Source organism: Podarcis filfolensis (assembly GCF_964270895.1).
Source record: "Podarcis filfolensis genome assembly, chromosome: 7".
NCBI lineage: Eukaryota > Metazoa > Chordata > Lepidosauria > Squamata > Lacertidae > Podarcis > Podarcis filfolensis.
In genome coordinates, this window is record NC_139603.1 from 43,668,335 (window position 1) to 43,694,151 (window position 25,817).

Genomic DNA, 25,817 nt, shown 5'->3' on the forward strand with positions numbered 1-25,817 from the left:
AATCATTTCACTTGTTTTCACTGAGGAAAATATACACAGCAAATACTTCAAACAGCACTCTTCAAAATTCCACTCTTACACTTCTGTCCAGCTTGGATCCAGAAGTGTCATTTTGATCATGGACGGAGTTGTCTTTTGGTGCAGGGCTATTTTTTCACTAAAACACTGTGTGAGAAAAGCCAAACTAACTCCAAAAATATTCTTCGGCTTGTGTAACTGTTTACACGGCACCTTGCAAAAGCAGAAGCATGACAACTACTATTATGGTCTGGCACAAACCCTTCCGCACTTTTCCAATTTACCTTCTTTTCACAGTTCTTTGGATACAATGCTATATATTGGTTCCAAACAGTGTTTGTTAGACATATGTATATATGTGTGTGGCATTTTTGAGTTCTACAATGACTCAGTCATCTCTAATTTTTGCCTTAGCTCTTAGATTGAGTGGGGCTACACATAAACATTATCCTTATGCCATTTGGGCTGATTGTACAGTATACAGTGCAAGAATCACCAACTGCAGGGTGTTTTAATAAAAAGGCACTAACATTAATTTACTAAGAATGCTGCTGCAGGAGGAAAGAGTCAGATATCACAATTCATTCAACACTAGCAAGGCTTTAGGGAGAATAAGCAGCATATCTTTTCAAACTGTCCATAAAAGTAGCCAGAAACTTTGCATCTGTTTTACTGAGAACTGCTGCAGGAGATGCTTCAACACAAATATGCAGACACAGAGAGATTTATTAACTACTCACCTTTTCTTCATAACCAACACAACCCCAAGAAATATAATAACGAACAGCAAGATTCCTGCAATTACTCCAGCAATTTTAACGGTGTGGTCTGTTTGATTCTCTGGTTCAGGGTCTGGTTTCCTAGTTGCTGCACCTACAGAAACACATTTGTAAAAGAGAGGAGAAAATAATTAAGACATTGCATGGTTTTTTCCTAATATCTGACATCATCATAATCGTCATCAAATCTGGCAGACACCAAATCATTGATTTCTTATAATATATTCATATGCGCTGAGACAAATCCAATTGTTCATAACCCTAAACCAAATTCTGATGCTATACCCACACTGTACCCTGTTCTCACATACCAATTTTCTATATTTTTATTATCTGTGTTACCCTCCCTGTTGGCCTTGCTATTTAAAAACTTGCTAACAAACACAATAACTATCCTAATCCCCTATCCAAATTTGATTTGCTGAAACATTTTCTGCAATTATTTTTCATAAATGAAGCAGTAATTCTTTAACATATTAGCTTAAACACCTGGAAATGTGAGATAAGCTCATTTACCATGCATTTTACCAGCAACTGTTTTGTTTTTACACAATAGACTTTTTTTTGCCTTTGGAAATCTAAATCTAGGTCACATCTGGTAGGCAAAAGACTCCTTCTAAGCAATTTATTCACAAAATGGAAGCAGCTGATGATCACACCACTGGCACCCACATTTAATATCTGTTTAAATGAGATAACCAGTGCCTTACAGCAGCCACGGTCTTCAGCTTTTATAGCCGCTTCTTTACAAAAAAAGGAGTAATGTTTGTTCTGTTTACTGTATAATGTGACGGAACATCAGAATCCATGTCTCATGAAACATCCATTTTCTACGGTAAATAATTTTAGCATGAAAACTGTTAAGGATGCATTATTCAATTCACCATGCTGACCCCCTTAAAGGACTTCTGACTTTTTAATCAAAATATGACAGTATTCATCATTCGAAGCACCATGTCACCTTCACAAGGTAGACAGACAATCCTGGAAACAAGTCTGATTTATAATCTCCCTCATTAAAGTTCCTTTGGATTGACATGGGTATGGGCGGGGTACAAGTAAAATGTAATTAAACTTTTAACGTTTGGGGACCAGCACACTCCTGTTTTCATCAAGGTCTTTGAAAGCTCTGATTAAGTTCTAACTTTTTTTTTTATTTGCCTAGAAACCATGGTAATGAATAATCAACTCAGAGAGGGTTTTTCATTGCTCAGTATCAAATGATGCCAAATTTTCAAGGGTACTCAAATTCTCACTCAGACAAACAAGGGTCAGATTTCCAAAACCCCTACTGTCAAAGTTTATAGCTGAATTTTTACAAAGTGGTTGCCACATTAGGTGAACAAATCTTTCTATAACTATTTTGGTGGCTATTAACGAGCTGGTCACTACTTGATCATCCCTCTAGACACAGTATATATGATCTCTCTACATTGGTGCAAATCCCTGCATTATATATCATCCCCAAAGATGACCCATAATATCCAAACTGGAGCAAGCACTTCTTTGGTCTCTCACTAGTACTAATTAGGAGTAAGTGTCACTAATGGGTGACATTTGTCATACCATTTATGCTTTGCCTGATATGACACACCTCACAATTCTTCCTAACCTTGCTTGCCATGTCAATGCTTGAGAAGAGCAAGGAAGGTGCTGATATAGCAAGTTGTTTTTTTAATATTCATTGAGCATGAAGAAGTGAGGATCTGCAGGATAGATTTTATTACTGGACCCAAGTGACTAACTTTGTGATTCACATACACAAAATGTTTTCAAATGGCTATTGCTACTTTCAAGACATACAAGCACTTTTTGCCTTCATGTTTAAAATTACTGTGGAAGGGACACATCCCTCCTATTTTATCACAAAAACCAACTTAATAATGTACTTTCCCCAGTTAGCTATGGCCATACTTTGGGACTTTGCTGTGGCCCAACAGAAAACATCACAACAATAGAGAGAATGTGTGGCCAAAATGAGCAAGACAGGGCAAGTGGGGTGGTTCTTCCCCATATAATAACACCTATGTCACAAACCATTTAAAGGTGGAGGAAGGGGTCAACCTGGCATGTATGACTAAAACCTGGGAGGGTGAACTGGGAGGAGTTGATCTAGCCCAACTTTGCCCACCTGCAATTGTTTTCCCACAGCAACCAACATAACTTTCCATGTTTTGGCAGCTGCATCCTTCTATCTTCCTTCATATTAATTTTATTCCATCTAACATCTAGTGTGGAAGTATCCACAATGGAATGTATCCAACTCCCACGCCCTCCCAAAATCGGCTCTGGAGAACTGGAGAACTCCCAGGACAGATTTAGGGGGCAGGTGTGAGAAAGGAGAGCAGGGGAATCAGAAATCCTTGCACTGGTGGGCTGGTACAAGCCTATCACTCACAAGCATCATCTCCCACATTGTAGAGTTTGGCTGGCTTTCTGGATTACCAGGGAGTTAGGGGCCATGAAACAAGCAAAGAGACAACTAAAACATAGATAGTGCAAGTGTTGAAGTGGATACCTCTGAACCAAAGCAAAAGCACATTAATACCACACTGAAGGCAGTAGCACATGTTTACTCCTCCAGCATCACTACATCAAATTACTCTCAACAGACCTTTTCTGCTGGTTTATTACTTTATTTATTTGTTTTACACATTTATAAACTGATTTACAGGCTGAGGCCATCAAAGTGATGCACAACAAGATAAAATGAGATTTATTTTTTTAAATGCAAAATCTTAAAAACCCCCACAACTCACTATTTCTACAGATGTACAATTAATATTCCATTCAATGGCTGGATCACACTTGAGGGAATGCCTATTTAAACTAAAAATGTATTCAGTGGATGTTAAAACAACATCCTACACAGGGACTCTGCTGGGACTAATTTGCCAGGCATTTTGGAATAAAGTCACTTCTATTCACCCTGACCTTGATGCCAGTTTCGGTACAGTTCCTCTATAGCAGGAGTGAGGGATCTTTTTCAACCCAAAGGCCACATTCAATTCTGCACAACTTTCCAGAGGCCACCACAAGCAAGCGGCAGGCAGAGCAAGATATAAAACTGAACAGAGCAATGAGTGCCAATTCTGACTTTGCGCAATGGGCTAGTTTTGACAGAGGCTCACACCCTTCTCTGTCTTCCATGCAGGTAAGCAAAGAGGATAAAGGACACATTCCAGTCAGGTAAAAGCACACATGTATCCACTCCTTAGGAAACCCTCTCTGTATCTTATTTATTTAACAAGATTTATATACCACTTAATAAAAAGAATAAAAACAAAAACTTCTAAGGGGTGTACATTCAATAGAATGAAATATGAGTATGAAAATACTGATGAAACCAATGGACTTAAAAAACAAATAGACATAATAAAATTACCAAAATATAAGGGGGGGGGGGACGACCAAACCTATTAAATTTACATGTCTGGGGAGGCTTATCTAAACAAAAATGGTTTTAGCAGGCATCAAAAAGAGTAAAACAAAGAGACCTTTTTGATACTGATAGACAGGCAGCTCCAAAGCACAGGCAATGCCATACTAAAATATCGATTCCTCGCAAGTGCAGAATGAACAGCATATGGCACTTATAAAAGGGCCTTTTCTACAGACTGAAGTAATTGAGTGGGCATAGAGGGGGTGTCCGTATAGGGTAAGGTGATCCTTCAAAACAGTGGCCTTAAGTGGATAATAGCAACATATTGAATAGTATGTGGGCAGGTGACAAATTGGCAGCCATTGTAGATCTTTTGGAAGTGTGTAATACATTGACAAGGTTTCACTCCCGTCAGCGAGCATGCTGCATTATTCTGCACTAGCTGCAGTTTCTTGACCAAGTACAAGAGAATCCCTACCTAGGGAGCAGTAATAGTATTGAAGTTGCCAGTACCTAGACTACTGTGACCAAGCTATCCCTGTCCAGGAACACTGGCAGCTATAATACCATACACTCCTTCTATCAGGCCATCTAGACCTCCAATGACAAAGTTGAATTCAGAAGGCCATCAGCATTGTGGGGATTTGCACATCCCCCATGTTCCTTTATATTTATGCCTCGGCAAGGACAGGTCGGCAAGCATCTACAATTTAAGTGCCACCAATGAAGCTAATCCTGGTAAAATAATTAGCAATCAACTGTAGCTTCAAGCCTACCTGATCTCATGAGCTGCTGCACCTACAATATAATCAGCTGTACCTACAAAGCAGTTCATAGGATCATGCAGTTTTGTTTACAATCTAGTAATCAGTAAACCCACTGAAACAAATACAACTTCAGTGTATATAGCTATGGGCTGAAATGTAGCGCAAATGATAACTTGTATGAGCTAGGAAAAATTACTTCATATTACTTCTTTTGAAAGTAAATAACTAAGGCTCCATCCTAACCCCACTTATCTGGGAATAAGCTACATTAAATTTAAGGGGATTGCAGTTTAGTTCATTAGATTTAATTATACATTTTTCATTGTAACCTTCACATAAGTGTGAAAAAACATGTATAAAAGTAAAATCAGGTCTGTTGTGTAGAGACATAAAAGCTGCTAATTCCCCCCGCCTCCATGGTGCCACTTAGTTCAATAATCCTTTCCTTTATCAGAACATGCTGGTTTCACTTCAATTTCTCGTTTAAGTCTGACCAGAAGCTGGGGCAATTTCTTCACTGTTGTTGGCTTTATATGCATTTGCTCAATGCGTCATTTGGATGCTTTTTAAACAGATGTTCTTCTGATCAAATAATGTAATGGCAAAGTTTTAAAACATCCAAGAAAAAAGTCACAGCAGAGCTGAGTTACCAATGGAATCTACTTTTCCTGTTACGAACTGGCCCTTGATGGCTTTTCTTTTCTCCATTTCTTTTTTTAGCGCTAACTCTTGACCTTTGTAATATAGAAACTGGTAAATATCCATCTGTTCCTCCTGAGAGCAAAGTAAATGATCACAGGCTCAAAAAACTCATACTCTTAAGAGGCCGGCAATCAAATTATTATGCAGGCAGCAGGATCCAAGTAATATCACTTTTCAGCACCCACCCTTAACTCATACTGCAGATAAGGTCAGGGAAATGAAATGTTATACCCCCTATTTGACAGCTGCATTGTGATTAGGAACATGGAATCATGCAAAATAGGACAGGACTAAAATTGTCAAATAGTGGTGCGCTTCTGCCTTTGATTATCTAATTCAAGGAATTTGCCACAACGCGAGGTGATGGGAAAAGAGACAGGGAAGACATTCAGTTCTGCCTTAAAGACTTGGCATGATTCCATTTCTCAGCAGAGTATGATCCTCTGCCCTTGCAGCTGAGGTGTGTTTGATGCAGAAACTGGGTCAAATGCTGAAGAGTTCAATCAAGGCATCAGTTCAAGGGGCTAATCTGTATTCACAGTCAGCGGGTGCTGAGAGGTGCTAAATCCTAAAGAGGTTGCATTCATTAATGGCAACAGGCAGGGGAGTATTTCACAACTTGGAACACAAGGAAAGAGTGGGAGCTTTCAAGGTTACTCAGCAGAGAGAACAGAATGGACCCTACAGAGGACATGTTGGCAACTCTAGGCTTGTGGGCCACGTGAGCCCGCAGCCGCTCTCAGTGTGGCCAACAAAACCGTGTCCACTTTCCCCCACTGTCCAGTTAATCAGCCATCAGATGGGCATTGGGGAAAATACAAGCTTTTCCTGCACTGCTAATCAGCATGTGACCAGCAAGTTTAGCTGCTTCAGGATTTCTGATAAGTGCAGGTTTAACCTGCCCTCCTACACACCTGATATAACAAATATTGCAATCTCTGTGCTAACAGCAGTGCAGGAATAACAATTTTAGCTTTCAGGAGTAAGAATGTTAGAGAATTGTAAAAGAAAAGGAAAAAGAAAAAAAGTGGCAATGGAAGCAGAAAATGTCAGTGTTCACTTCTTCATCCCATGTCTGGAATGAAAATCAACCCAGCAAATACAACCAGTATTTGCTGTTGTTCCTTTCAGTTCACAAAGAGAACTGAAAGAGTTAGTTAGTCAAAGAGAAGTTAGTCAATACTTCTCCCCCATTTGTGTTGAGTTTCCTTTGCACTGAAATGAAGTGGGATAATGTAAAAACAGTGTAATTAATTACATAAATTACCTAAGTAATCACGTAAGTTATGTAATTTTGCCATTGCGCACAATGAGATGAATTTTTGGTGGAAGACAAACTGCACTGGAACAGAAATAGCGATGCATACAACAAACATAGGGCAGAATGGAAAGCAAAGACTTTTCACGTCCCTAATTAGGAGGTGCGGGAAAGCATGTGGCAAAGTGATCCTCATGCAGCTGGGAAGCGGGGATAGGTCATAGTATGTGTCTGGGGTAGAGAGAGGGAGAAGTTTGTGTCTGCATTTGAGAACGAAAGAAAGAAACTGGAAGACTGTGTGTCTATGCACGTACCTATGAGTGGGTGTACATCTGTGGGTGTGAGAAGAAGGATGTGTGATTGTGTGAGGGGAGAGTATTCTATCCCCGCCCCACCCATTAGCATGGACACACCACCCACCCACTGGCACATCTAGTCCTTGGAAGCAAAAACAGTTTCTAAACCTGCTAGAGAGAGCCAAATGCATCTGAGTTCACCTCAAGCCCTTGAAAGGGCAAGTTGCAAGAGCACCCCCTGAACTGGATCAGCACGCATTACTCACAGCCAGATGGCCCAGGAGAGCAGTAGCCAGAATGAGCCCTATGCCAATCTTGGAGAGAAAAAACCCCTGGCAAAAGCAGCGTAGTATTATGGAAGCTGTTACAAACTGTAAATCAGATTAAGGATTCCGACAGCTCTAATTTTTTAGTTTGGTTGATCTGGATGCCAACAAAATAAACAACTTACAGAAGCATAAAGATGATGAAATAGCACATCTGCATACCCACCAAAAAGTAACTACCATTCATTCTTGATCTGCTTAACATAATGCTTTGTGCTGGTTTTATTATTCCTTTTAAAAAAAAATGGATATGGCTTGAATTTCAGTCATTGTTGCTTTAAAAGTGTGTTGGCTTTCCACCTATGTGGTTACAATTACGATTAGTGATGCCACCAAATCTAGCTGGTTTAGAGTATGAACTTGGCTAGGTCATAATAACATGTCTCCTGAGTGTTCTTCTCTTGTTCATATTGAAATATGAAGAAGTATACCTCTAGAAAATGTAGTTTTCCCAAGATGCCTGGATACTTATTTTATTTATGTCTTTGTTGTATTTTTATCCCACCCTTTCTCCAAGGAGTTCAGAGTTGTGTACTTTCCTCCCATTTTATCCTCACATCAACCTGTGAGGTGGATTAGACTGAGAGCAAGCAACCCAGTGAATTGGCTGAACTGGGATTTCAACTCTATTCTCCCTGGTCCTAAGCCTGATACTGGAACCTCTATGCCAAACTGGCTTTCAGTCTGAATCCTCAGCTTGTTTTCCACATTTTGAACAGAAGGAGCTTTGGGACATGCTGTTTCCAGGGCACCTCATGTCCATGCTGAGGATTCAGGTGCCCTGGGAAAATTACTTCATCAAGTTCCCTTGTGCCTTGTGGTAATAGGTGGGAATCTGGGAAGCTGACATAACAGTGTTCCAGAAGCCAGGGAGGGAGCTGCTCTTTCCCTGGCTCTCCTCACCTTCTCCAGCACCTAATTGTACTGCAGCTACAACCAACATCACTGCATTCCCTCCCCACTGCATTTCCCTAGTCCAAATGCTGGACTACATTGCAAGGTTGTCATTCATTCCCTTCTCCCTCCCTTCAACAAAATGGTTACAGCAACACTGTGCTGCTTTGCAGGGCTGGTGTAACCCACACTCAGTCATAGTCTGGAATATTGGATGAATGGACTATGTGCACTGGCATTAACAGAGTAATCTTCAAGTGTTTACAAACTCAGATGATTTTTTTTTTAATGTATGAAATAAGACCAGGGTCAGAAATATGATGAGCTGCTATCTTTACTGCTACCTTTTGGTTCTGAGCTGACACACTAATCACACACAGTTTTCCTGTTCTATTTTTTTTATCATAGCAAAATGGATGTATGAGGGCTGAATAACTGACCCAAAGTCACTCAGTGAGTTTCAGGGGTAAACAGCAATTTGAAACTGGGTGTTTTCAATCCAAGACCAATATCCTATTACATTATAGTGACTTCTGCTAAATATTTAAAAAGAATGTAAAAATTCGCCCTATTGCTGAAAATGTCAAAGTGTTTGTTGTCAAACCAAAACAGACATATAATAAAACCAATCTATAATTGTATATGGACTATGTATACTGTCGTCAGACTCTGCATTTTGCAAAATTTTTGTATAACACTTATTTGGAAAATTAATAAAAATCATTTAAAAAGAACAGGAAAATGTCACTTAAAAATCTGTTTCCCTGAGCAAAAGAATACTGCCCCATGTTTGCTGCAGTTTCTTTGAAAAATACTGTTGGTGCGTCTTAGTTAATGCTTTTCTTTGTGTCTCTGTTCTAATGCTGGGTTGCTATGCACCCCACCGCGTTCCCCCAAGCAGTAAGTTCAGAAAGAATTCCAGTATATCCCAGAGAGGCATGGGTTACTAAAGATAGGTTGAAGCTTTGTTTTAGAATGTCTTTCTTGATTCCCCCCCCCCCCCATGCTGGATACAGCCAGGATCTTGTGGCAGAGGCCAAAGGCCTGTCAGTCACCAGATAAATTTTGCTGTCAAAGGGCATTCCTAGGAGAGGGTGGCTGGGATTAGATGAAGTTGGAAACAAAGTAATGAAGTCTGAGCAGAGGGCTCAGATGAGTCAAAAGGCAGGACAGTATACTTGGAAAAGATATGAATCAGGCCAAGGCCAACATCAAGTCAATAGTGCTGCACCAAATGTTCATGAGGTCTGATTTTTGCTGTCAGTGAATTTTCAAGGAGTATAAAAAAAACCCTTGAATATCCTCTGCTGTCCTGACCCTGACTTGACTCATGAACTCGGTACTTGGACTCTCAACTCAGTTATTATTATTAAAGGCTTTATTCCAGAATTCACTATAGCACCCAAACACAGATCAAGTTACAGTATACGTGGTTGAGAAGTCACAGCAGAGCTCTACGTTACATGGCTAGGCATTAGTTAAGGCTTTGTCCCAACACCTGACATGCCCCCGGGCTCTTCTTCTGAAGAGCAGGGCAGGAATAGTCATTTGCACTGTGATTTTCCTGAGCCTGAGGACTGAACAACCAAGGAGGCACTCCTACGAGTAGGAAGAGTCTGCTCGTGCTGGCATAGTTGGTGCCATGTCCTTGGCAATGGAGGCAGAGTTGACATGGCCAGCTCACTGTCTGTTCTAGCCTCACTTCACTGGCAGGAGGCGGCACCTTAGGCAAGTCAGGTGGTTCTCTTGTGGCGGTTGGGGTATCCAATGTCAATGCTTCTACTCTGACAACCCACTTGGCTGCTCCCCAGCATCTAATCAGTGCTTCCCAAAGAGCTGGACCCCTCCTTAGGATCCAATTCTGCACTTTTGTCCCACTTCTCCTCCCTCTCTAATCAGTGCTGCCAAGCTGTCTCCATTGGGCCCAGGACACTGATGCCTAGCTGAGGGTACCGGCCCTAACCGAGGAGGCAGTGGGTCCAGTTTCACATCCTTTAGTAGCAAAGTAGTATGGGGAAAATTAAAAGGAGGGTACATTCTGTGGGAGCCACACCTCTCTCCCGATGCATTTTGTCTTGGCAATACGAGACAACAGTAATACACATTCACAGAAAAGGTATAGCTTTTTCAGTCCACCTTTAAATTGTGTATGTTGCGCGCGCGCGCACACACACACACACACACACACACCAGTTGTCAAGTTATTGTGGAAGGCAATACCCTCTGTTATTAAAGGGCTATGCATCTGTTGTTGTTAAAGCCGTATCTCTCTGGTTTAAAAGGACAGACAAACCCTCATTGCATTCCTCCATTTCAAAACAGTCTTGCTACATAGAGTACAATAGGACCTCTCATTTATATCTACCTAAGCATTTTGAAATTTTGACTTGACAACCTCCTTGTCCAGCACCACAAAGACCAGAAATTCAAATTTTGTTTCATGTCTTGTTTATGTGTATAGGTTCTCTATGAAGGGGGAGATGTAAGGTAATGGTTTTATTTTCTATATATAAAAACATATTTTTCTCATTTTATTTTAGTAACTTAAATACCATTGGCTTTTGAAATTAGTATCAGATATATCATTTGTTTCTAAAATTAATTTAAAGCCATACATTTTTTGAGACATTAGCTCATATTTTTATTCTTGTGTTTGCAATTGCTAATGAAGCTGACATTTTTAAAATGAGACTGAGTGCCAGCCTATACCACACAGATGGCACAAACTTTTCAAATTTGATAGAAACTGCACTGCTGTGCCCATGGAAACTCACATTTCCTCAATTAACTTTTAAAAAACTTATTCATAATAATGAGCTAAAATGGCATTTGTGGCACAGTTTTATTTCAGTTTTGAATCATTGTCTGAGGTGGAACAAAGTAATGCTACAAACCCAGACCCTAACTCTTTTCCCATATCTACTCAGACAATGATATTATATGACATAATAGCCTCCTCTGACATGATATATGCCATTACCTGCCAACTATGTCTAGCTTCTGTCTACATAGAACAGACAATGTCAGTCTCTACTCTCTACAGAATGGAATAACTGGACTTTCAGAAACTAAAGGGAGAACATTTCAGTCTCTTATGACATACTGCTGCTGACCAAAGGGTCATCATTCTTCAGCCAAAGAATTTCAAATGAGGAGAGAAATTCCAGCATCAAAGTGCCAAACTAGAGTTTAGCTATGTATAATTGTATTTATTTAAAACTTAATTGGAACCAAGGTTTTTTCATGTCCCCACTACAGGTGTTAAATTAGCATAAAAAGCTAGGATGATTGTATTATCACTAATTATGGTTGCTGTGAATGCTCACTGTTCTTATCTTGTATACATTTTAACTTTGAACAGAAATGTCATGGCCTTTTAGTTCTACTGATTACAATCCTCCCTCCCACACTGGGATGTTTGTGTTTGTATGTGTGCATATTAAACTAGTAACTCAGGACAACATTTCATGCATCTAATGAAGTGTGCTCTAGATATTTGTTGGCTTAAGCTATCTCCGAATTACTTTCCTGAATTAAAATAGTTCAACTTTTTAAAAGCATAGATCTTATGGGCAATTATACCGAAATGGTTTGATCAGATTTTTATATGTAATTTGAAATCAGTTTTGAGCTGGAAATACTTGAATGAATAGTCATAAAAATGCATTTCCTGTGTCTCAAAGCAAAGGAACACAACCAGCTTTCATAAGCCCATGGAAACTGGCTGTGCACTGGAATTTGTTGCACTAGATTACCATTTGCATAGAATAGTTCCCAATCATTAGGCAGGAAGGAAAACAGATAGCCAAGAAACTTATGCTAGAATGCTTTTGACTGCCACACAGACATCATAGCTAATATGGAACTAGCAAAAATGTAGGGTGCATTCAGAAAAGCAGTTTTCTTGCAGCAAAAGTTAGTTCACAGAGCATGACAGTGGTGAGAATCAAATGGAGTAAAACTGTCTGTTCTAGTTCTGTGAATGATGGATGAACCACTGTTTGTTCAAAAACCAGTTTTTGGAATCTTGTCTTAATGAGTGACATTCATAGTTAAACAGCCCACAGTATACATATATTTTATTTTATTTCTTGAAGAAAACTCAGATTCACTTTGTTTTACAATGATTGTGAGGTGATACCTGTTTGCCATCTAATGAAGGTCTGCATCATAAATAGAATTTCTACACTATAATAATAATCTCTTCTGAAGCTTCTAAAACAGTGTTGAGGTGCACAGAGAGACAATTAGCACAGTTGTATAATTTTTTCCTCAGGTTACAAAGTGGGTTTGATTTTTTTTTTTTTTGCTTACAATGTGGCCTTCACTTGAGCGCCAGTAATCTTCCAAAGATAGAATAGGTCTTCATCCTCTCTATTAATTCAAAATAGATCAACTACCAACAGCTATTTAAAAGACAGACTTCAGTAAAAAGGCAATGTACAGTCTAAAAATATGATAACAACAAAGCAACATGTAGAAATAATTAACAGTGACATGGAACAAAGCAGCAGCCATTTTGGCAACAGCTCTGTAATTGCAGCTCATGCTGCATCAGTAATCAGAGCAACAATCAGAAAGATAATCATAGGACGGAATTCAGTTTTGGAACTCTTGACCACTGGTTCTTATTGTAATTGTGATTAAATATCTAGCTCCTTTTTCAAAATACTGATACAGCAGTCTAAATATACCACTGAAAAGATTCCTTATCACTTCACTATTTGCATACAATTGGAACAGGTTTGTTCCTTTTGCTGTCTTTTAGTATTTATGGAGTCTGTCACCATCAGGAGAAGATGCTCTGTTCCTATTATCCTAAATTATTCACTTAATGTAGCTATTTATTTGTGCTGCACATTGACAGACATGCTTAAAGCGTACGTACTCCCATTCAGAGAGAACACTGCCTATGTGACCCCATGTTTTCGCTGCAAAAATAAAGCAGGTGGGAGAAGCGATCAGCTCCTGCAGATGGGGTCAGAGGGGAAGGGGGGTGCTTAAAAGGAGCAGCTCCTGTGGCAATTCTACGTATATCCTCTTAACATTTTCTTGTAACAATACTGTTTTATAGATGAAACTGCCACAGAAAAAATGACAAATATAACACATAAAAGAACAAAAAGGGGCCATAAATCACAAGTGACACTGGAGCCTATTAAAATGCATTCAGCTGGTGTTACAGAAAGGAGAGCATTTTCCATTCACTTTACATTCTGCTCCGCAGAATGGGGAGAAACAGAATCTTTGAACTATCCGTGTAACAAATGCTGGAGCTCTAATCGAAGCCGATATACTGGCAATAAGGTTGGTGACAAAGAGAGGCCTTGCAACTGATGAGGGCTGTCAGTCAGAAGTCTTTATCTAACTTGGCTGAGATACTACAATTGAGAAGAGCTCTGCACTTTACATAGCGGTTGTGTTTTCTAAGAGTATCTGCTAAGTGTGAACAACACACACACATCATTAAACACCAGTGTGTAGGCTCTTAAGAACTCTGATTAGGCTGTGCCTGCCCCACATATGAACATATAAGAGTAGACAATTGTCATTCTGACTTTATGTGTTTACTGTTGTCAGAAGCATTAGTATACAGAAGGCCAACATGATCAAATGTGAGATATGGAGGTGCTCTGAGAGACAAGTGCCCAGAAGAATTTAAATTATTGGATCCAGATATGAATAAGAAAAAGAAGAACATGATGAAAATAGCCACAACTGGAACATAGGCTCCAATTATTATACATCAGTGATGGCCAAACTTGGCCCTCCAGCTGTTTTGGGACTACAATTCCCATCATCCCTGACCACTGGTCTTGTTAGCTAGGGATGATAGGAGTTGTAGTCCCAAAACAGCTGGAGGGCCAAGTTTGGTCATCACTGTTATACATGGAATGAATATACAAGAAATAAAAGCAGGCAGGAAAGATCATCATTTATCACCATGTAGGCTAGATCATCCCCAAACTATCTTGAGTAACGATGACAAAAGTGATTCTCATGATACAACAGATGAGTAGATTCTACAGATGTCAACAGTACTATATACTTCAGCTCTTTGGTTTAGCTGGATAATGGGTGATGTTGCTTAACTAAAGCATACATTTATTAACACAAGGAAAGTCCAGGCAAATATTACACATCACTTGTGAGTTAGTGGTTTCAAGTCTGCTGTCACTTACAAGAAAAATGTAAAGCTGTTACTGCAAAAGCATGTGGATTTTGGATTCATTCTCAGAGATATTATATATGCATTTGTTAATCAATTCTGCTAGTTTCAGCTTAACCATTCATCTGTTTAGCTGACAGAGCTGGAGAGCTGCCTCAGCAACAAACCGTGTGGTACTAATTTAGATCATGTTTCACTAAAGGTGCTTAGCAACTACTGTCTGCCTCTTCAAGCAGAAAATTCACTATTTTAAAATACAAGAGGGGAAAAGATTTGCTGAAAGGAAGAGTAGCTTCGCATGCTACTTGCAGACAGAGCATTTTATGGGGAATGCACATGGTTTGCAGAAGCACTGTGGTAGGGCAGGTTAGACTTTCCGCCTGGCAATGGAACACCCCAAGGATAGTACCATTTTATTTTTTGCTTTAAATCAGGGGGATACCATGTTTTATTTGATCCAAAATATGTGATGCGTAAAGGGTGTAAGACTCAACTGGCGTCTTATCCAAACCAGCATTTTATTACTTCTTTAGCACAAAAATACCACAACGAAAACCACGTTTTACAAGCCAACAAGTGAATATCTCCACATACCAAGCAAATGAATACATTTCTCTGCTGTTCTTAATATAAATATTGAGATTCACTTTATGTAATACTGACAATTTTGGAGGTGTTAAGTATAATGAAGGGACAGGTCTAGCTCCTGTCTTGCAGTGAAGCATATTTTATATTCCAAAGAACTGGAGATATTGTGGTTCAACTAGAAATGTTGTGGTAATCTACCATGTTTTATTTCTGTTGTGAATAATGTAGTTCTGCAGGTGAGGATATGTATCCCATTGGCCTTACATATCTTCAATCACCCCATGTTCAATTCCATCAAGGAGGGAAATATTGACAACTGGATACATAAACTCTTGTTAAAGCTTGTTAAAGCTTCTCAGAGTGGGGGCGGGGATTAGATGTAGTTGGACATGCATTACCTAGCAAAGATTTTGTACAAAGGCTGCAACAAGCAGTGCTAAAAACGACAAGCTTCTTCCCATACCTGGCAGCAAGTCTAGAGAAACATTTTAACCATAGATACAATACTGACTTGGGGTTTTAAACCCATTATCTGTTTCACTGCTGTAGTGAAGAGGCTTTCCAGCTTTTGCACAACTTTTCAAATCTAAGCAAAGATTTAGTCCCTGCTGCAAAAGCGCTTGTTAAACTGGAAAAGCCTGTTCACAGTAGATGTAAACTGATGAGGGGCCCTAAATTCCTTACGAACTTCTTCAATGAATGGACTTACTGGGACTTGTTGCAGAGATGGGGAGAAAATGTTGTCAGTTTGAAAATTCTTTGCAACATTTCTGTAGGAACTAGATGATTTTAATTATCATCAAACTTTCCAAGCCTGGCAGTTGGATGTGCAATTTGTTTCCCAAGAAAGCACTAAGAAGCACCATCAGATTTTTCAGAAAGAAGAATGTATGGATGTTCATGCACAAGTTATTTGGAAACTGTGGATACATGGATTCCATGAATATCGGTCACCATGGGGTAGAACACTCCATATAAATACGGGAATAGGAACATTACATCCCTATTGAACAAACTTTTTATCCCTGAGAATGCAGCACCTTGCAATTCTCACAAACATCTGTGAATGTTTGTTGAATACAATAGGGGTAGGAATATGTGGCGCAATAGATGTTGAAATCAAACTCCCACCAACCCTTGCCAGTGCGATGTTAACTATAGTCAAACAAAACTTGGAAAGCCACAGGTTATCCATCTCTAGTCCCTTAGAGACAAGTTTTAAATTTATTTTATATTATTTCTTTTGTTAAATTCTCAACAAGAGAAACTTCCAGTAAAATTAATTTATGTAAGTTTAAAATATGTAGATTGAAATTTCAGTCTACCATTTTCTTTTTAGAATATGGATGTATTTTTTTTTTATTTAATTCTATGTATGTTTAATAGTACATTAACTCTACATTCAGGCTGTTAGTGGAATTAAAAAAAAACTTTTCATGTGAGAAAATGTTGCCCGATCCTAGAATTCATAACGTAGATGTTTGTTTACTACTCATGTGCCTTGTTACAAAAATTCAGAAAAAAAATTATACATCTGAATACTTTGTGTATATAATTGAATCCTGAACAATATGTTAGCTGCTGGAATGTTAGGACAGACAAAGTATTTGTGACATTAGGCTCAAAAGGGATGATCCCAGTGCTCAAACACACAAATGAAACATGCAGCGAATTTGTTTGGCACTCTTGGATATAGGTGCCAAACATTTGGTATCCAGCAAATTGCTAAACAAATGTAGAGCTGAACCTCAAAAAGGTCTACATTGTGGTCAACCAGCTACAAGCAAAGAATGATGAGAATGTGGAGGAAAACAAGCCCAAAAAGCGAGATGGAAATGGGTAAGATGACTGGTCTATACTTGAGTGTCTGACCTGTTAGTTGGTCGTCGCCTGCAGCAGGGGCGATGCGAATGTATGGTGTTGTAAGCTGAGTCACGATTATCGCAGCTAAGGCAAAGGAAGATTTCCAGGTCAGCATGCATGAGGGAAAAAAAAGCCAGACTGAAGCTAAGCTAGCAAGAAACAACTTGTTCAGATGTTATTGTTTCAATTCCTTAGAAATTTAAAGAAAGAAAGGGAGGGAAAAAATTGTTAGGAGTGACTTACATTGATAAATTCCTTCATGTGATTGTTTACACATCTGAATAAAAGTTAACGTGAACTTAACTGTGTGCAGGTGAGCTGGCAGCCATTTATATTATGATGGCTGCTGGAAAAAGCAGAACCACCAGGGATGGCTACAGGCTAACCACCAGCAATGTTTGGTCTTGACTAAAATTTATCCATTCAGTTCTACATTCACCAGAGTATGTCAGACTTCAGGATCAGACTCTACTTTGTGCTTTACTCTTGAACCCCAAGATCTATCAACTGGAAGGAGGTGCAAAAGACATAGAATTACAGAACTCGGAGCACCTGCTGAATACAGGAATTTGTTTTAAGCACCAGAACTGACTTTTGAGTTCACAGTTCTTCCACATGAAATTCAATTTTTGTTACCCCAACCATTCTTTAGGTTAGCAGCCTTATATATAGGGAGGGGGCACTTTATTGTTATTGTTGAACAATCAAAAATAAAATGCTTGCTAATATATTACAAATCACACAGAGACCTACGAGGGGATCACAGTCCACCCTGATACTCACAACTACATGGAGGAATTTAGCAATGTGAACCAGTCCTTAAATATTCTGTGATGCTTCCTGATGAGTTTTGCACAACATTTTGTTCAAATAAACAAATGAACAAACAAACAAAAAAGCACTAGAGTGACTGCACCAGCTTCGACTTATCTTGTCTTCAACCCATGTTCACTGATCTCAGTCTTACTTATCCCACAAATAAATTTCTGAAAAATATGTTGATTTGGGATGATATCCAGCATTAGTCACTCAATACAGAGCTAAGTTCATTCATTACAATGGACCTGCTCTAAGTATAACCTAGCTGGATATCACAACACTGGGATGTGTAGCCAACATATAAACCAGCCTCTGGGGTGGGGCTAGCTGACTAGTGCATTAGGTGCCCCTTCACACATTTGTACTGAAAGCCTGACGGGGGAAATAACATACCTTTACTGCCTGGATGGATGGAGATAGATAAACAGTGGAAATCCCTGCTCTTTCTAGGGTGTCATCTTGGTTAGAAGAAATTAACCTTTCCAATTAGATTACAAAAGAGTTAACAACCCTGATGGCTTCTGTGCAAACTTGGGTCCATTTACTGAACATATTAAAATAAAATGGGTGTTTTACAGTCAGCAATGAAATACTTGAATTTCCCCGCCATTTCCTTAAATTTGCATTGTATATTGTGAGCATTTTAGCTTTCAATCTATTCATATTTTAATTGTGTTTTTTTCTGTTTAAATCACACTGTGTATGATTTTTAATGAAGTTTCATTTATGGCTGTTTGTAATTTCTATACATGAAAAAAATAAATAAAAATAAAGGTTTAAAAAGACGCTAAATGTTTTGATTTAAGGGTCATCTGCACATTATTCATGCTAATAAGATACTTCTTATTAGCATCTTCAGATACAGGAGTGACTCACAAGAGTCACGGTTAGAACCATCCCAAAATATGAAGCTCCAATTGAATCTTGTTACGACTTCTCCCACAGATTACATGTGCTCCTTAAATTTGACTACATATTGATTAATGTTTATTACATGAGATCATAGTAAGCATGTATCCTTTCATGAACATAAGAATGGAGAAAATATTTTAAAATTATTATTAACACAGTCTTATTTGTTTAACATTTCTCCCCTCCCCATTCTACAAATAATTGTCACTAAATTATTAACCTTGTTATATACGTTACGCTAAGGTGGGGAAATAAAACAACTTTTAAAAGGTCAGTTCCAGCATATAACATCTGGGAAGTGGAGAAAAGAAAAAACCCACAGAAAATTGTGTGAAAGAATCATATGAAAGCTTGTAAATTACACAGAACAGCCTGGGTGCAGTTAGATATGTGGCAATGAGTGAGGAAAGGAGATTATCCACCATCTGCAGACAATTAAGCTCAAAACTGCTGCTGCATAATATTTTGAAATATCTCCATGCAACTCTGAAGCACTATGTTGTTAGTAACTGTTACAGTACTGTTGCTACAAGATATAAATAGAATAATAACCCTTTTCTTCTACAACTGATACTTTCCAAGATTAAAACAATAGTCACCTGTGAGCTGAAAAAGAGAATTGTAGAAAATGTAGACATAGGCTGAACAAGTATAATTTGTGGGAGCTGGATAGAAAAATATCTCATAATTTTATAAATTGAACATTTGGACATTTCCGACAGGTTTCCCCACCACTACCCCCAAAAAGAAACCTGACTACCATTTCCATGAATATTTTATTTGCTATTTAAATAGCATTATATTGGTTCAGAATGATGGTGTCTATGATGGAGATACAGACCAAAGAGTCAAGATCAGTAGCAGTTTGCAAAGTTTGGTTGTTGCTGTTGGCATCCATCTGCCTCCTGCTTGACCACAATCCTATAATGTCTGAGAGGGCAGTAACCGGACATCCACATGGACAAGGGAATTAGGATCTGGTAGAACTCTGGCTTAGTTATCGAGTTCCCAGCACAGCCAGACTACACCGGCATAAGCCCAACATCCGGGCTCAGAAAGAGATACACTGTTCAGCTGACAGAACCACGATCTTATGGTGGAGTAAGCCTCCAAAAGTGGGCATACAGCAGGAGTGGCAGGGATGGGGCCAGGAAGGGAGGCTTCTGCTAGATCCAAACTCAGCTCAGCTTGGTCATGTGATATGACAACCCAGTGGAGCTTACAATAGTAAAAAGGATGGTGTACGCCCAACTCTTATTTTAAATGCTTGCTTTCCCTCTGCCAAGATCAAGCTAGCTTAGCCAGGAGTAGCCCTTGTTCCCAGACAGAGTTTGGAATGAGGCAATTTACGCCAGTTAAAGTTCAAGCACTTTAAGGTCTGCTAGCTTCTTATACTTAGGATTGTTCTTATTTTACAGTATGGATGTTTATGCACACCAAAAGGAAAAAGAAATAAATGCTGACCTAAGGTCACACATGGCTCTAATCTGTCAGTTATATGTCTAAACAGGGGCGTAGCTAGCCCTTCCAGCACCCGGAGTGATGGGGGCAGGGCGATTTGCCCATGGAGGCGGGGCAATCTGTGCACGGGGGCCCTGCAGTGATCCGCCCAGGGGGCGGCGTGGCGAGCTGCCCACAGAGTCTGCCTGGCAGACACAAGCCCCACACTGCCCGAAACGGCAGAGACGTGTGGTTTGGGCGCACTGCAGGCCAGGCCCCGCGGTAAGTGCCACCCCCACGGTGTGCCATTCTGACATCCCCTCAGGGATGACACCCGGGGCGGGCCGCACCCCCCTTCCTACATCCCTGTGTCTAGTTATATTGTGATACAGCATGTTCTCAGAAAGTACAACTTCTATACAAAATAGGACAGCGCTGAAGAATATGTTAGCTTCATACTCAACAGCATACTGCCATTTCTTTTTATTTTTTGTGCATGCCTCACAGTATATGAAATGTGGGTCTGAAGTATGAAATTTTAGTTTTTGCTGTAGGAAACCATTGCACACCCAGAGAGAGAGATAGAGAGAGAATTAACTGAGTAGTTTATTTTATGAAAGGGGTATAAAATCTGCAGTGGGGAAGAAAAGTTCCAAGCAATTCCAGTCAGGAAGTCTTTCCTGTCAAAATGCATTTCACCATTCACTTTCTGCAGGGAGGACCCAATGACATGGATGGAAAACTAATCCCTCCCTCTTCCCTATAACAATTTATTCTTTCTTAGTGTGTGTGTGTGTGTGTGTGTGTGTGTGTGTGTTTCTTGTCAAATGCACCTTCACCTTCCCTATCCACAAACACTCCCATGGGAAGATGCATGCTTTCCTGGCACAATAGGTTAGACACCACCTTTCTGTTTGAACATTGATAAGTACGTATGAAAACTACTGATTGGCAAACACAAATGCCCCTAAGCTGTGCACAGCAAAGGAAGCTAATTTCCAATAAAATAAAATAAAATTGGAAAACAGGTTGGTTTCTTTGGAGCCCAATTCCACACACCTTTGACACTATTGTATTCCTGGCAATATCACTTTGTAACATGCCTTTCCAAACTCTCAAACCTGCTTGCTGCCTCACTGCATTTCTCTCACAGCAAGGCTGGAAAGGTCTCATTGGATGCCTTTCATTAAGTGCCCTTTCTTCTTTGGCGATCACTCGTCGCCGAGTAAGATTGTCTTCCATGAACACAGTCTTAACAGTGAGTCCGTAAGTGACTGTGGAGGCCAATTCTGGATCCATACACCCTTCCACAGTGGGGATATAAGGTTTCCATATGGGAGTTGATCACGGTGAGGGTTTGCAGCTTGTTTCTCCTTTACGCCCATGACACCTTTGGTAAAGGCTGGTCTCCAGTTGGAGTGCTCGGAGGCCAGTGTTTCCCAGTTATCAGTGCTTATGTTACATTTTTTAAGATTTGCCTTGAGAGAGTCTTTAAACCTCTTTTGTTGTCCACCAGTATTTCGCTTTCCATTCTTGAGTTGGGAATAGAGTAGGTACTTTGGAAGATGATAATCAAGACATCCGAACAACATGACCAGTCCAACAAAGTTAATGTTGAAGAATCATTGCTTCAACACTGGTGATCTTTGCTTCTTCCAGTACACTGGCATTAGTTCGCCTGCCTTCCCAAGTGATGTGTAAAATTTTTCGGAGACACCACTGATGGAATCTTTCAAGGAATTGGAGATGGCGTTTATAAGTAGTCAATGTTTCACAAGCGTATAGTACAGTTGGTAGTACAATAGCATTTTGGTTTCCCTGCAAATGTCCCTATCCTCAAACACTCTGAGCTTCAATCGAGAGAAAGCTGTACTTGCAGAGCTCATGTGATGCTGGATTTCATCATTGATGTTGGCTCTTGTGGAAATATAACTGCCCAGGTAGGAAAGGTGATCGGCACTTTCCAAGTGCCCTTTAGACCTTCCTGATCAACATGGGAAGATGAGAGGGCAGAGGGCATGTATGACGTTTCCACCTGCTCATCTCCAGTTTAAGCCTACACACTTCCTTTTGATGCTTGGAAAAATCTTGTATGTCCCGAGTGCTGCTTGTGCCTGAGATGCTGCTCAGCATACTCATAACAATTTAGGGGTCAGGTTGTTCAGACTATGCAAGTTACAAAGCAGAGGTTTACAGAGGTGTACGTCTTCAGATACACTCTAGCTCACACAGCAACTGTATTTCTGGTGGTTGCAAAGGTATCTATCCCTCATAATATATTTAATGCATAGGATTTTTTCCTGTCCATTTGTCTACCCTTTTGTTGCATGATTGACTGCCTCAGTAGGAAACTATGAGGAGATACAGAAATGGGCACTGGCACTGAAATTAGTGGTTATAAACATTAAATTATTTGCACATTCAAATAAACACTTTCCAGTTGTTGGCTCACTTTAATTATCATCATTGCCCCTGTTCTGCTCTACATAATAAACACCTCTCTCAACTTGGGAGTCAGCTGCTAACCAGAAAGCAAAGAAAGCTAATACCAGAGTTTGTGTGTAGAAAGCTCAACTGGTGAATTGTCTCTTGATTCCAATACTTTTATTTCTGACTTTTTCAAATTCAACCTGTGAGATAACAATACATCTCACTAATTAAGATTGACAAATGCTCACTTTCAACAAGAGATGGAGAGGTTTTCATTATACAAAATGAGATTCAAGTCTGGGCTGCTTAGTAGACACAACCATCAATTACAACACTGCAACTGGGAGGTGTGGAGAACGCAGTACCACTTATAACTGCCTCCTTAGGAACACCTGAAAGGTGAGTTCTGCTATTCCATCCGTCTGTCAGAGCAGCTTCCAGACAAGCTGCTGTTTTCACATTTGGCATCACTTGCTACCTGCCTTACTACACACTGAATCTCTATTTACTAATCTAGAAACCTCCACTTGTCTCTTTGTTGATATAAGAGCCACTAGACTTGGCAGGGGTTTTTTTGTTTTTGTTTTTTTGTTTTGCAAATATGCAAATATTTGATAATCTGAGATACAGCTTGTATATCACTGCTTCTTACCATTGGGGCACCCAAAGCAGGTCTCTGACACCATTTTAAGTCTGTGCGTCTCCCTGGGGTATTTAGTTGCTGCCCACATATTGCTCTTCCACTGTAAGCTATGTAACGTTCCATGCTTTAACGTGTACATTCCACTACTTATCATAACTTGTCATGTCAATGTTTCTGTCTCTTTTTTTGATAGGCAGAAATATTGTGAAAGTTTAGCTTAACCTAATATGCCAATCTAAGCTAATGGCTGCTTACCCCTCTTCCATGATAAGTGGTGGTTGTGGCTTGCCGTGGCCCCTAGAGCCTCGCCACGTGGCCCCAGCCATTGGGATTTCATCCTCAGCCACCGTGGAGCATTGTGGGCACTGTCAACCCCATTTGAATTAAGCCTATCCATGGTGGCCTGGGCTTTGCAGGCTCCACTCAGGTCTGCACCCCAGGCATATAATAGGGCTGACGGGACTGTTGGCAGCCCAGTCTGCCTCTGAGTGTCACCCACCCTGCCCACCCTTTAGCACTGCTGTTGTCTTTCTGTTTATCTTCTAACCCTTTGCTTTCCAGCTTAGAGGGCTTTGCTATGGTTTTTGAAACCGCTGCAGTTCTTTGCTAGGAAGGAATTTTCCAATTGTCAGGTTTCACCTTCCCCATAGCACTAGTCATGACTTTGGCGGTTTAGGCCTTGGGCAGTCTATCTGCTGACCCTGGGGGTTGGAGTGGAGACTGCCCCCATCAGTAGCAGTGTTTACAGGGTACCCTGCTAAAGGGTTATTGAGGGAAAGTCTCTGTCCATACAGCCAGAAGCAGGTGGTCAGCGGGCCACAGAGCCTCCCCTAGCATTTGGGTTGGCCCATTTGTGTAAACATGTGCTTTGCGATGGACCCTTCCACCCAGCCAGGCCCTGTCATCCCTCAGTTTACAGTCGGGGGGGCTGAGAGGGATACATGCCCAATGCTTATGCCAAGGTTTGCCTACATTTGAAAATCAATAAAGTTGTAGCCTTTTTAATCCAATTAACCATGGTCAGGGATGATGGGAATTGTCCCAAAACATCTGGAGGGCCGAGTTTGCCTATGCCTGATCTAGATATTTAGCAGTTAGTTAAATTGATATATCTACTAGATATCTTCATAAAGGTAATAGTGTTAAAAATAATCATTTGCAGAAGATTCCCTAGAAAGTTTTGCAGCTTTTTAATCCTGACATGCAGCTTAGAGCACTTATTTCCAGTAACTCACAGGGTGGGTGTCTCTGATAATACCATGGTTTTCCCAGAGATTTTATGAAGTGTGGGCAAATATGCTTTCACAACATAAAATGAACTTGCATATTTAAATAAAAGCTGAATTTCCTTCTTTCCTTTTTCCTAAGAGGCTAGTTTGATGTCATCTGTTGCTATGGTAGCTACCTCACTGCAGAAAATATGATCTCTTTTTCCAAATGTAATAAGTAAAAAAGTTAATCCAATCAAATAGTGAAATAAATGGCAGAATAATCTTTAAATATTTAAACCACAGATTGCCATGTGATGTTATTAAACCAGTGTAGCCTTATATAATAAATTGGACCAGATTCTTCCTCTTTATTTTATTTTAATTTTTAAAGTGCCAGAACAATAGTTAGACAAAATTCTGCTTGGCCAGGAATGATATACTGATTGAAGAAACATAATTCGTAAAATTTAGAGGTGATGTAACGCTTTATAGTAAACAACTAGCAGTATGTAGGCTATTGGATGTTTATTCATCATGCAGAACACCCAATAATAAATAGTTACCTATATTATTATTATTAAAAATGAGGTGAAGCAATATAATCATGCTGATAAGAGCATACTCTTTGCATGAAGAGGTTGATAAGACTATAGTATCTTTGAACATAAGACTTCATTTACAAAGTTTGCTTAAAATAATTGGCTGCAACAATTTGCACAGAATGGAACTCTCATGCAAAAGCCTATGTGCAGAACACAAGGAGACAATTTTTGCCTCTTTGTTCTCTGTAGGCCCCTATGTTTGGAGCTTGCTGGGTGCTGTAGGAGGTGGTGGGGACTGTCTCCTTCCACCAGTGGGAGCATCCACTTGGTAAAGCAGGAATCTCTGCGGATGCAACTCACTTCTGCAAATGGAAGGAAAGCTTCCATTTAAGGAATGGTAGGTCTAGATCCAACTTTATGTTTCTTATTGATGTGGTAATCAAGCTTTGTGTCAAATATTTCCAGCTTCTTTTAAGAAACTAATCCACACTAGTGGTGGGTAGTTCTTCACTTAAGAAATTATTTTTTAAAAACAGTATTTCATTTCACAATTCAGCCCCACAAAATCAGGGGGTGAAGACTTGGATTAACTTCCTGAATCATGAAAACTCCTGAATGTGATCAGGTTTGAGCTCTGTTGAAACTCAAGATTAATGGAATTTCAAAACAGGGTGCAATGACAAATAATGTCTCTCTGTGCCTGTACACTTCTTAGTCATACTGGGAATGCAGATAAAAGAAACTGAGCTTGGAAACTGCATTGGACGACATGAAAGGA

General features: G+C 39.8%; 1 protein-coding gene across 28 annotated transcripts in view; it reads right to left on the reverse strand.

Moving 5' to 3' along the window:
* PTPRM (protein tyrosine phosphatase receptor type M) overlaps window positions 1–25,817 on the reverse strand; it is a 404,856-nt gene that overhangs the window by 127,113 nt on the left and 251,926 nt on the right. For 14 of the 28 annotated variants that reach the window (XM_083622471.1, XM_083622487.1, XM_083622497.1 and 11 more), the window contains 2 exons: window positions 17,052–17,126; window positions 759–891 (listed from right to left, as the gene is read on the reverse strand). In XM_083622471.1, coding sequence (XP_083478597.1) covers window positions 759–891; window positions 17,052–17,126 — 208 coding nt within the window. The remainder of the gene's footprint in view (window positions 1–758; window positions 892–17,051; window positions 17,127–25,817) is intronic. The other 14 variants (XM_083622489.1, XM_083622486.1, XM_083622484.1 and 11 more) reach the window with 1 other exon arrangement.